Here is a 12,652-nt window from a genome sequence, read left to right as displayed (position 1 = left end):
CACTGTTTGCGTCTCCCGACGTTTCTCTGTCTGTCTCTTTGTCCCATGCACAGGTCCAGAAGGTTGCAACCTCTTCATCTACCACCTCCCTCAGGAGTTTGGGGATGGCGAACTGATGCAGATGTTCCTGCCATTCGGTAATGTCATCTCCTCCAAAGTGTTTGTGGATCGAGCGACAAACCAAAGTAAATGCTTTGGTGGGTAAAAATTAACAGAACCAGAAGATTATTGATTATTTATTCTGATTATTCTTTTTTACTAATCACCTTCTTTACTGCAGCCCCTTGCTAACCTCCCAGCACCTCCCTGTTTCGAACCAAATGAAAAAAGAGAGATTTATGTAGAGTTGTGCAACAACTAAATTGTGATTGATTTGATGACTTGACATTTGAAATTGAATTATTAAATTCTGGCTTGCTTTGTGAAGGACGGCAAATGCAACTTTCGACTTCTATCTTAAAGTAACCTTTGAATGAACACATCAGTGCCTAATGAGCATACATCCTCGTTCGGTACACTCTATGACATCCAGTACAAAAATGTTGTCAAACATTCTGCCTTGACAAAGAGAATAATGTTCAGTTTTTACAAGTAGTCATTTTTCATGTTTATTTTTTATTGTTGTGGTTTGCAGTGGTGAAGAACAACACTGCATCAAGCTGAGTTTCTAATATTTAGTTACTTGATATGATACAAAATTAGGGGTCTCAAAGTTAGTGTGTTAATTTTTAGGTTATTTAAGGTTCCTATAACGCCAGTCATTTTTTTAATGTGCGGTTAATGGAAAGCCTGTACTGGGGGAATTCCAGTCGCAAAGCAGCAGACATGTCCACGTCAAAATTTAGCAGTAATGAATAAATGTAATAATAATGCATATATTTGTGGAGACTGGGGTCAAGTTGTATTTTACAATTTTAAAAATGTGCAGAATTTCACTAATTACTTCCGGTTAAAGATTAGATAGCTCTTAATATGGAAAAAGAAATGCCCTGAGCTGTCACCAACGTCTTACAGATGCAATTATGCCATCTAGTGGCAGAAAAATTACCTCAACACAAATCAATATCGCACTTGTTTTTTACAGTACATGTTTTAAGTTTTAACTCAGTGTTATGAATTATTATGAAATTACTGTATCAATGACTCAAAGATGCAGCCATATTTCTATTAGTTTAGCATTTTTTCCCAATTTTTATGTTAGTAATTCTTAATAAACAAACAAACAAAATCAGTGATATACCATTTTGGTCATTTGGTTTAAAAAAAAAAAAAAAAAACTTCACTCCCCTCCTTCCATTTTCTGCATCTTGCTTTGTATTTTTGGCGGAGCTCTGAACTTGTTCAACTGTGTTTTACCAAGAGCAAAAGTCAATGAAATCTGCACTATCCCATCAAAACAAAACTGATTTACTGTCAATTTATGTGCTGTGATTAATGCTTTTTTAAAATTATTATTATACTAAACTCTACAGTGACTGGAAAGGCATCATGTGGTTTCAAAGTTACTATGGTGATGTACTTCCCAATTTCAGCACATATGGAGGGTGGGGAAATGAATGTTAAGCATAATTAAGCTTTGCCAGGTTCCTGAAGAACTAGCTTCTGATAGGCCAATGCGCTTTAGGCTCCTGCCCCTGACTCTCAAGAAAGACTGCACCAATTTCTTGTTCCCTTGACTCCTTTTTTGTAATTTTAAAATGAATGATGCGTTTCACCTTAGGCCAATAATAAAGCACAGTCTAGAATAAAATGTCCTGTGTGGCGTCATGATTATTGGGTATCTTCTATTAGTTTAGCATTTTTTCCCAATTTTTATGTTAGTAAGAGTATGAAAACTAAGAAAAAAATATTTTATTGTACATATCGTACATTTAGAACAGATATCAAATTTGCGATTAAGCGCGAGTTTACTATTGAAATCATGCGATTAATTGCTATCAAAAATGTTAATCGCCTGACACCCCTAATAAAAATACTAGAGCATTATTGCCTTTTCAAAGGAAAAATGTTTGATAAAGCTCTTGGACTGGTTCTCATTAAGATTGTATGGGTGTACCTAATGAAGTGTCCAGTGTGCGGACTGCAAATATGAACATGCAGCTTGAATTTGAGATGTGGAAGCCAAAAACAATTACATTGAACTACAGCACAACTGAGTCAATATTTTTGGTTTTATTGTTAACGCCATCATTTCATATTGTGATTTTGGTTGCATGCTACTCTTATTTTTGTGATCCTGTTGTTGTTTTTGTTGTTGTTGTTCAAATATGATTGTAATATATTTTACTCCTTGTAGCATTATGGGAAACTTGTGTTGATTTGTAACATTTAAAGATGTCTTCCTACAGCTACTATTCAATTAACTCATTTGCTCCCAAAAACGTATAAATACGTTGTATTTTAAATATTACCAGTGTCCCAAAAACGTTTTGTTTATTTTATGCTCAAGCGTGCAGAAGGCTTTGATGCAGCCTCTGAACTGAAGAAAATGCTTGCAGCAATGGTAGTTATTAGAAAAACGGCCATCAGGTGGCAGCAGAGTATAAGAGCTCAACAAGGGCCATGTTGCAAAGAGATATGTTCCCCACTGTTTTAAACAGATTTGTGAATAATGATGAAACTTACCTTTATTCTAATGCTAATTGCTGCAAAACGAAAACTGGTAGAAATATATATTTTTTCTGATGAAAGAAGAGACTCTAATCTTTCTTTTGGTAGGTTCCATGTTTTTATAACAATAGAACACAATATTCTGTGGGCCTTGCAAAATCAGTCAAAACCAGTAAAACAGCTGGGAGCGAAGGGGGTTTCTTCAATGAAAATGGCTGGGAGTGAATGTGTTAAAGTGCTTCATCAATGAATCTCGTACTCACTTTTGTAAGCATTCCTCTTTTAACTGGACACTAACCTGTGCTCCTCTCTGTATTTACCCTCTCACCAGGCTTTGTAAGCTTCGATAACCCAGGCAGTGCCCAAGCTGCCATCCAGTCAATGAACGGCTTCCAGATCGGCATGAAAAGACTCAAGGTGCAGCTGAAGAGGCCAAAGGATGCAAACCGCCCCTACTAGCCCCGGCCCCAGCCAGCCGCTGCCATCCATGGTGGCCGGGGTAGCTGTCGCACACAGGGGAAGACAGGTCAGACCTTGAGCTCACATTTGCTAGTCTGATGGGTGATTAACCGAGCCGTTGCATACACACGCTGACCCACATCGTATTGACGGATGCTGAAATGGCAAAGCCGTTTATGAATGTGCCTGATGTGGTTTCACTAACCTTTTCGAAATGTCATAAAACATTTGCAGATGCCTAATAAAAAGCGGATCATCTGCAAATTGCTTGTAAAGAACAGTGATGTAGCATCACTGAGAGTTCAAGCAGCCGTTTTTAAATGTTAATTTCAGCATCGTCGTTTGGACTGATGACTGTGTAAGCTACAGTAGTCCCCTGATAAGCTACATCTGGCAGCTGTATCCGTACGTGAAAAAGAAGCACGCATCGTACACTATGTGGACAAAAATATCGAGACACGTCCTTTCTTTCAATCAGAAGTTGAACTACACTAATCAGTTCCTCCTAATATTTTAATTCTTGCACTTACCAAGTCATGTTTTACATGTTTTGTGCTTTTTGGTCCTTTTATGGTTCCACCATCATGACTGTGTAACAGTGCAAATATCCTGAATTTAGTGTTATAGTTTTCGAGACCACTTTTTTTTTCATCTCGGAATCAAAGGCATGTCTTGACTTGGTCTCGGACAGGATAGACTCTGGATTTTTGATGAAGCCCAGTCAAGACCAGGCTAGTACTAATGTGATCAGAAGTGAAACAAGAAATGTTATTACATTTGAGATTTGTTTCATTGTTTTTTTTCCAAAATAATTTGTCTTTGTTGAATGTTGTTTTTGTTTGAGTTCTTTTTTGATGCCAACGTAATGGACAAAAAAGATACTGGTCGTTCTGTTCAGTTTTTTTCTCTGATATATACGGTCTTGGTCTTGTCTCGGTCTCAATACGCTCAAGTCTCAATAATGTCTTGGTTGGTGTCGTCTTGACTACACTACCTGAAGGCAACAATGTCGAAAGAGCAAATACTTTATAGTCAAATAATCTTACTACTTGTATTGCAATTTTTCATCCACATACATTATGAACTGTACTGTAAATTAAAAATGTTAGTTGCTAAGTGTGTACATAATAATAATAATATTAATAATAATAATAATAATAATAATAAAAACAGAAGAAAAACAAAAGCATTACCACCAATGACTTTATGAACAGTAGGCAGTGGTGACTCAATTAGAGAAGCAAATTGGCCATTAAAAACGAATGCCGAATCCAAATTTTCGGATTTGAGTCTTAACGGGTCACATAAAAACCATAACGTCAGCCAGTGCGTAGTTTACAGTGTCATTTCTCCCTTCCCTCTCCTCCACCCTCCAACGTCCTCTCTCACACTTTTGTTTACTCACTTTCGGCCTCTCATACTGTCCTAGCAAGCGACACGAAATACGAAAACACCAAAGTTAGATTAGCACTAGCTAGCAGTTGATTGAAAAAAAAAAAGTGGGAATTTTTTTTCAAAAAAAGGAATATAAGGCTTGGTAAAGAGCTTTGGACAACATACGGTGTATATAAAGTACTATATACAGTAATTGCACTGCATCTACCAATATGATCCACTTGGCTTTTTCATTTTTTGGACTATGACGCGCTTTTTGGAAAAAGCACAATTCAATTAGTAACCAATTCTAGTTCATTTGGGACTCGCTGAATAGAAAGTAAACTAATAGCCAAAGTGCTTTTTGGGTGCGAGTCCAAGCTCTAATGAACAGTGAATGAGGTCACCTGAATAACCTCACATCTCACTAGTGTACCACATGCCAGTAAGCTTGATGGGATACTTGACTCATTGAGCCATTTTCAGCAGTAAAAAGTTAATATTTTGTTTATGATTAATATGATAACTTCAATATTTTCAATTAATACCTTTAAAAACATTTTTTTCCACTTGCTGTTGACTGAAGATGACATCATCTGTGCTGAGGAAGTAGGTAACGACCAATCATGGCTTAGTTTACTGACCAAACCCGGAAAACAAGTGAGCCATGATTGGCCATTACTGGCTATGTCATTTTTATGTTAGCAAACAATGCTTTTTGACATTTGGTGCAACAATATTACAAAGAGTGACCTAGTGTGTTCCACTGTAGGTAACAGATAGTAGGTAAATGATTCATTCAGCATGTTGTAGAGAAAGAATTGCCTCCAAAGAAAGAGGCACTTATTACTTGGAAGGCGAGTAATTGTGCCGTTCCTCTTTGTCTCCTCCCTTCATCTGCATGATGGAGAGTTCAGACTGTGTCGTGGTTCATTCACTGCTGATGACTTAATTCAAGGGCAACTTATCACCCACTCACAAACTAACTGATCCATATAAAGACCGTGTCCCGAGGCAAAGCACTGCAGGAAAAATATGGCAAATTCAAATGAATGTGTCACCATTCCTTCCCATACACAAAAATATTCCACGGCTCAAACAGTTTATAATGAAGTTGACATTTCAACACATTAAGGTTTTTGTCATTCTCAGTTTTACTATGACTATGTCCAAATGGTCAAATGCATTGTTTTTTGGGGACTTCAAAACTAAAGCAAAAACAATTATTTATGAAATAGGAATATAATGCTTGTTAAGGGTTCACAGTTTTTTGGAATGGTAAGGTACTTGAAGGATGTTCATATTTTTTGGACCACAGTGACTTTTACTTGAACGGCAGGAAAGAAGTAACTTATTTTAAGCACGAGCACATCACACTGTGTACCTTTGCCAATGGGAGAACCAAGAATGTTGTTTTGCTTTAGCTTTGTTTTTGCTAATGCTAAGCTCGCTAATGCTACACATCATGTAGCTATATCCTCGCATTTGCTAAACTCGCTAATGCTATGCTAGTAGCATCGCCCTTGTTAATGCTATTTTCGATAATGCTACGCTAGTAGCTTTGTCGTCGCTAATGCTATGCTCGCTAATACTAATCTAGTACGCTCGCTAATGCTAAGATAGTTCATCTAAGATAAGAAGGTATGAGAGGCAGCCAGCGCCCACCTTTATAAATTCACTTTCGTTTGTTACAGAAAGGCCAACACACACAGATACACACACACACACACACACACACACACACACACACACTAACTACAAAGGGGTTACGCAGCATATGTCACCTCCGCCCATGTGCAATCCCCACCTCTCTGACGATATGCAGTGACGCATCCTGACTCGAAAGGGAAAATTATGAGCCGTGAAGCACTCAGGCTCTCACCATAGATCCTCCAATATCGGCAAACCTATACACAGTATTCAGTTTAGCTTCCACAAGCGCTTTGTCTGATGGGAGAAAATGGTAAACTTGATGTGAGGGTTAGTTATATATTCTACAAATGATGGTTTACTTAAATGAGCAGCGACACTGCAGTTGGCTCTACCGTTGCGCTCCAGTCTATCAGCCTATATTATCAAAACCTAAACTGCAATTGCATTTTCTGGCCTGAAGATGGCATTGTTTTCACTGTTTTGCGTTGGTGAAGATGCTGGTTTTCTCGTTGCCTAGAGTCTTAAACAACACCTATTTTTACCTGCTCTCATTTCCACACAATCAAAATGGAATGGAGTTTCTCACCTGTTTCACACTCAACACTACTCCAGTTTTCAAATAAATCAAACTTGTATCTATATATTCGAGTGTTCTTCTTTGTTTGTTATTGACATGCTAAACTGTGGGTACAGATTAGTAAACTGTGGGAACAGATTACTAAATTGTGGGAACAGATTACTAAACTGTAGGAACAGATTACTAAACTGTGGGAACAGATTAGTAAACTATGGGTACAGATTACTAAACTATGGGTACAGATTTGTAAACTGTGGGAACAGATTAGTAAACTGTGGGTACATATTAGCACAAAAAAAATACCAAAAAAATCATACCCTGGCACCAGAGGGGCTCCATAAATTCGTGCACAGCCTTAGGTACTTTTATTTGGTATTGGTATCAGTGACTACTTAAGAGTTGAGAACTCGTACTGGGATAGGTCTGGAAAAAAGTAACATAGAACATCTATAGTTCCTTTTATTCTTGAAAATTATCAATACTGTGTGACACAGTATTAAGATAAGAATTAAAACCAGACTACATCTTTTAGCACAAGTTATTCACAAGGCAGGGTCATATTTATAATAGATCATTATTATATTAGGGCGAAGCTCAACAAACTTTATTGATGTAAAATGTTCTGTCTATTGTGTTTTCCAGGTTTTGTAGAGCTGAATTATATGTTGATTATTTGCTACCCGCTGTAGAATGCAAACTCAACATGTGGAACACTGAGGCTGCTTCACAAGGAGAGGACATCGAGGCAGCGAGAGTCAGAATCATGGAAAATTCCTTTTGGATGTACGAAAAACTTTGGAACTCAGTGAGAATTTGTACCACCTCGGTTTGCCCCTGGACCTTTTCTTCTGCACACAACAGCATACACACAGACACACAAACAAACACATCCTTCCACTCAGAACCCTGCTTGAATGACAGCTACCTTTTTTGGACCACAGTGACTTTTACTTGAACAATGGCGGGAAAGAAGTAAAAGACATAAAACACTTTCAGTGACCAACCCCGATGAACTCTTAAAGGGAACAACGGCTGTCAAAGTCCAACAAGAACAATATAAACTTTTTAAAAACTGAATAGCGGATTGCTGAAGGAGATATTTTTGGTCTGGTTTGAGTTTGACACACAAAGGAACAAATTCCGGAAAAGAGACTGTAAGTATGATATTGTCAGGACAAAAATTGGCTTGGATTTGGGATGACGTGTCTTTAGCTTCGGAGTGCCTGTCCGTTTCCAGGGGATACCATTGCCAAGGAGAACCATAGCAACGGTCTCCAGGGAGTCTTACCTGTCATTCCTTAGTTGTTTTAGGGACCAAAAGACCAAACGTTTTTATTGCTGAGGACTTGTAGCGCTAATATACTTGGACCACTGCATCTCTTTCAGCCAACTGGCTCAAGAGTTGTACTAAAAAAAAAAAAGTGTACATTTCCAATATACAGTATATACATACAACGTGTGTATATACATACAGTATATATTGCCAATATGCTTTTGGAATACAGGCAAAACTATTTCAGACGACCAAAAGGGGTCTCTCACTTTGTTAGTTTACAATCACTCCAAAATGTTATTTTATTTTTTTGTTCTTCTTGATTTGTCTTGGGAGGGACGGAGAGTGCATGGGAGGGGCTGCTCCGCATCACAGCCTTATCTTTTTTAACTTAACATCCTAACCTCATTGATAGAGTAACATCATTATCTATATGAACTTGTTTATATTTGCAGTACATACACAGTATACGTATATCGAGCATTCAAGAAAATGTATTCATATATACGGCATATATGGATAAACTGATATTAATCGCAAACAAATACATATGTACTTATATGCACATATTTGATATATGTGTGTCTGTATATAGAACAGCTACTGACTATGTTGAGCTGTAATTTTTATTTATTTTGGGGAGTGTGTGTGTGGGTGGGGGGGTATAGCTGGAGTTTGAAACTTTGCTCTGCTTGGGATGATTCGCAAATATGGCAGCTCCCAAAAACTGCAGGCATTCCTTTTTCTGATATGCTGACAGGCAGTATACGGCACTGCTAACGGATACATGTGTGTCAATGCACACGACACTGTACATATTGTCTGAAAATGCAAAAAGCCACATCTCAGTAGCAGGCTTCAAGAAAAATCAGGCTCAAGTATTTTAGAGGAAAAGGACAATTATCTTCGACTCTATTCCAAACATATCTTTTATGCTTTGCACGCGCACACACGCACACGCACACGCACACACACAAACACTTGTCTTTGAAACTTGAACCAAAATGAATACGTCTCACAACCCTTGCTCTCTCCCGCATTCGGTAAAAAGTGCATGTAGCGAATGGGCTGTCACCATGTCAAGGTGTGCCTTGTCACCTGCAGTCTGCCATCCAACACTGTGCTCTTGCTAAAATTCAAATAATAATACATTTTTAAAAAATCTCTCACACACACACACACACACACACACACACAAACCTCTGCAAGCAGCCAGCGCACTATTATGATGTCAAAACTACAACCGGATCCATATCAGTTCTCTGTGTAGTGAAAGTTCAATGCATGTCCACACTTAATCCATCCATGTCTTTGAGCTTTTCAAATATACGTATACTCACACGTTATGCTTCCGATAAAAGTGGGCATTATCAAACCCGAGAGCACAGCTACCTACTAAACTATCAAAGCTGCAGGAAAGGCGACTGTGACAAACTCAAAATTAGGCTTAATGTAAGTTTGTAGGCAATAATTGGCTTGCAGTAGTTCACCAGTGACATCTCTGGGCATGAAGCATATCTTTTAGAGCAGGGGTCTCCAACAGATTGGTCTCAAACAATATTTGGACCATTCAATCAATTCACATCCATTCTGCTAGGGTTTACCAAGATGTACAGAAGAGAATTAGTGTCAGTGAAGAGAAAAAAAAAAGGTTGGCAGGATTCTGAATTTATTCTCAGAATTGTGACTTTAAAGTCAGAATTCTCACTTTAATCTCAGAATAGAATTCTCACTTTAATCTCAGAATTCTCACTTTAAAGTGAGAATAATAGTAGCACTAATAAAGTCAGAGTTTTGAGATTAAAGTCAGAATTCTGGCTTTAAAGTCACAATTCTGAGAATAAAGTCAGAATTCTGAATTTAAAGTAACAATTGTCACTTAAAAACTCACTTTAATTCTCACTTTAATTCTCACTCTAAAGTCAGAATTCTGACTCACCTAATCCTCTTCCGTAAAAATGACAATTCTTAGAGCCCATAAAAATGATCTAATCAAAAATGTCATTGTAAATTCAGTATTTAGGAATACACGGTTAAAGTTATGATTTATGTTTGATAAATAATGAGGCCAGTGTCACTTGTGTACAACTGCTGCATTTTCGCATAAAGGTAAAAATAATCGCCTAACATCCTCCATTGATTTAATCAGTCAAGCCCTATTTTTTTATTTTACTTGGGAAGCAGCTCACAAAGTGAAAAAGGTTGGAGACCCCTGTTTGGGAAAATGCCGCCTTATGGTCCAAGTCCTCAAGTAATTCAATAAAAATAAATAAATAAATAAATAAGAATGGTAAAGTGTAGCAATAAGTGTGTGGTGCAAAACAAAAACAAAAAACGTTTATCCATCATAGTGACTGCACCACTAAAGTAGTTTTCGTATTACTTTGGAATACAATTAAAGGTAATGGCAAAATATACAGTACGTACAAAAGGTCACCAGAGTTATTGGCCATGCAGCTGCTGAAGATTACTCAATGAATATTTATACATGTGAATTTTTATAAGGCTATGTGGCACTGGAAGACGATGCTTCCTGTCCGGTGTTGTTACTAGTTTTCCTATAAACGCTTCATTATTCCACATCACAAGAAATTCTATGATTGAATAACTGAAGTTTCACCTGCCAAAACCAGTGAGGCAAAAATATTCCGTATGACTTCCGAGGATGCCTGTGCACGACTTGGATGCGCGAGCATGGCAACACTAACAGCTTCAACTCAATCAACTGAATGTGTGGTGAGCCCGCTTTGACTGCAATGCAAAAACAAGAAAGAAAAAAGGGTGTTGGCGTGAGCCACAGGTGGAAGAGTGCCAAGCACATCATCTTCATTCGCCCGCAACTGTAAGCTACAAGTTTACACCAGGAAAAAAAAGTAACTGTTTAAAACGACGCCAGACAGAGCAGAAGTCTGAATATAAATATATATATATAGATATGTAAACATAAACCGATGAATATACTGTAAATTGTTTCTTTTTTTGCTCTGTTCTCCTCTGTACATAGGTTTGCATATTTTATAGGACTTTTACTTCTATCTACAAGGACTGGATAAAGTACTTTAAATACTCGGAAAAAAAAATATATGAATGAAAACATGGTAATGCTCATTAAAACCAGGTACAAAAACAAAAAAAAGTTGCTAGGATACAGTGCGAAATGTAGGACCTGACCAAGGCATTTATCCAGAAAACAGTCAGGGAGAGCATTGATCTCAGTTAGAGCTTAGACACACGTTGACCTATTTTATAACAGAAATACTTTAATAGGTTCTATTCATTTCTGTATTTATTTACAAGTCATGTCTGAGATGATATGCATGCTTTCATGGCATTATTTTTCTATGAGTTGGTATGTGACCAAATAGTTTTTATATGACACGCATGGGCCACTGTTGTGGTCCGCAGATGATCATTGTTCCTGTCTTCAGGATCATGCCTTCAGCACTTCTTAGAAGATGGACAAAATGGCTCCTATTGACCAAGTGATGTCAAAGACAGATTTGAATATTTGTGTTGTATTGATTTACTTCTGTTTGTTTGTGCTGTTTGACTCAAGATCTGAGCTCTATTGTCGCCACTGAGGGGTCTTGCTTAAAAGTGCCACTTTGTATCATCGTCACATTACCTCTTCACAAGTCTCAAAAACAACTGATTGATTATTCTGTTTCTGATGAAAATTTGAACGCGATGCAGTCAGCTACTGTGTTTCAAAGCCTTATGTACATTTTTGTTTATAACTTATGGAAGATAGCTTGGTCGGTTTAAAGCTATGATGATTTTAGACTACTTATTATACTTATGCAGTATATTGTATATAATAGTAATGTGCATATCAAACCTGGTTTCCATCTTATCAGAGTAAAAAAAATTGAGAATCAGAAATAAGTATAATAGATTCCTTTTGAAAACGCAAATTAATTGAAAGATTCTTCTCATGGGTTTGATTTGATTTTTAATTCTACTTTAGTGCTCCCTCATTACCTAACTGTACAATCAGACGTTTGCCTTGGGGTCAAAGTGAGCTTCTGCAATGTAAAGAGTGAAATTCTTAATAAACAAACAAACAAAATCAGTGATATACCATTTTGGTCATTTGGTTTAAAAAAAAAAAAAAAACTTCACTCCCCTCCTTCCATTTTCTGCATCTTGCTTTGTATTTTTGGCGGAGCTCTGATCTTGTTCAACTGTGTTTTACCAAGAGCAAAAGTCAATGAAATCTGCACTATCCCATCAAAACAAAACTGATTTACTGTCAATTTATGTGCTGTGATTAATGCTTTTTTAAAATTATTATTATACTAAACTCTACAGTGACTGGAAAGGCATCATGTGGTTTCAAAGTTACTATGGTGATGTACTTCCCAATTTCAGCACATATGGAGGGTGGGGAAATGAATGTTAAGCATAATTAAGCTTTGCCAGGTTCCTGAAGAACTAGCTTCTGATAGGCCAATGCGCTTTAGGCTCCTGCCCCTGACTCTCAAGAAAGACTGCACCAATTTCTTGTTCCCTTGACTCCTTTTTTGTAATTTTAAAATGAATGATGCGTTTCAGCTTAGGCCAATAATAAAGCACAGTCTAGAATAAAATGTCCTGTGTGGCGTCATGATTATTGGGTAAAAAGTATACAAAAGTTGGTTGAAAAACAGAATGTGTTTGTTGGCTCAAGGAGCTATTGAGTGCGATTCACAAGTATTCAACAGTTC

The 12,652-nt window shown here is 37.3% G+C and overlaps 1 protein-coding gene across 5 annotated transcripts in view; it reads left to right on the top strand.

Annotated features, from left to right (window-relative positions):
- celf4 (CUGBP, Elav-like family member 4) overlaps window positions 1-12,535 on the top strand; it is a 129,086-nt gene extending 116,551 nt beyond the window's left edge. For 3 of the 5 annotated variants that reach the window (XM_077572719.1, XM_077572718.1, XM_077572717.1), the window contains exons 12-14: window positions 54-197; window positions 2,942-3,136; window positions 7,316-12,535. In XM_077572719.1, the coding sequence (XP_077428845.1) occupies window positions 54-197; window positions 2,942-3,069 (272 nt within the window). In that variant the 3' untranslated portion in view covers window positions 3,070-3,136; window positions 7,316-12,535. The remainder of the gene's footprint in view (window positions 1-53; window positions 198-2,941; window positions 3,137-7,315) is intronic. The other 2 variants (XM_077572720.1, XM_077572721.1) reach the window with 1 other exon arrangement.
- The last annotated feature ends 117 nt before the right edge of the window (window positions 12,536-12,652 follow it).

This window comes from Vanacampus margaritifer, chromosome 8 (assembly GCF_051991255.1).
Source record: "Vanacampus margaritifer isolate UIUO_Vmar chromosome 8, RoL_Vmar_1.0, whole genome shotgun sequence".
Classification (NCBI taxonomy): domain Eukaryota; kingdom Metazoa; phylum Chordata; class Actinopteri; order Syngnathiformes; family Syngnathidae; genus Vanacampus; species Vanacampus margaritifer.
This window is presented reverse-complemented; position numbering and strand designations above follow the sequence as displayed.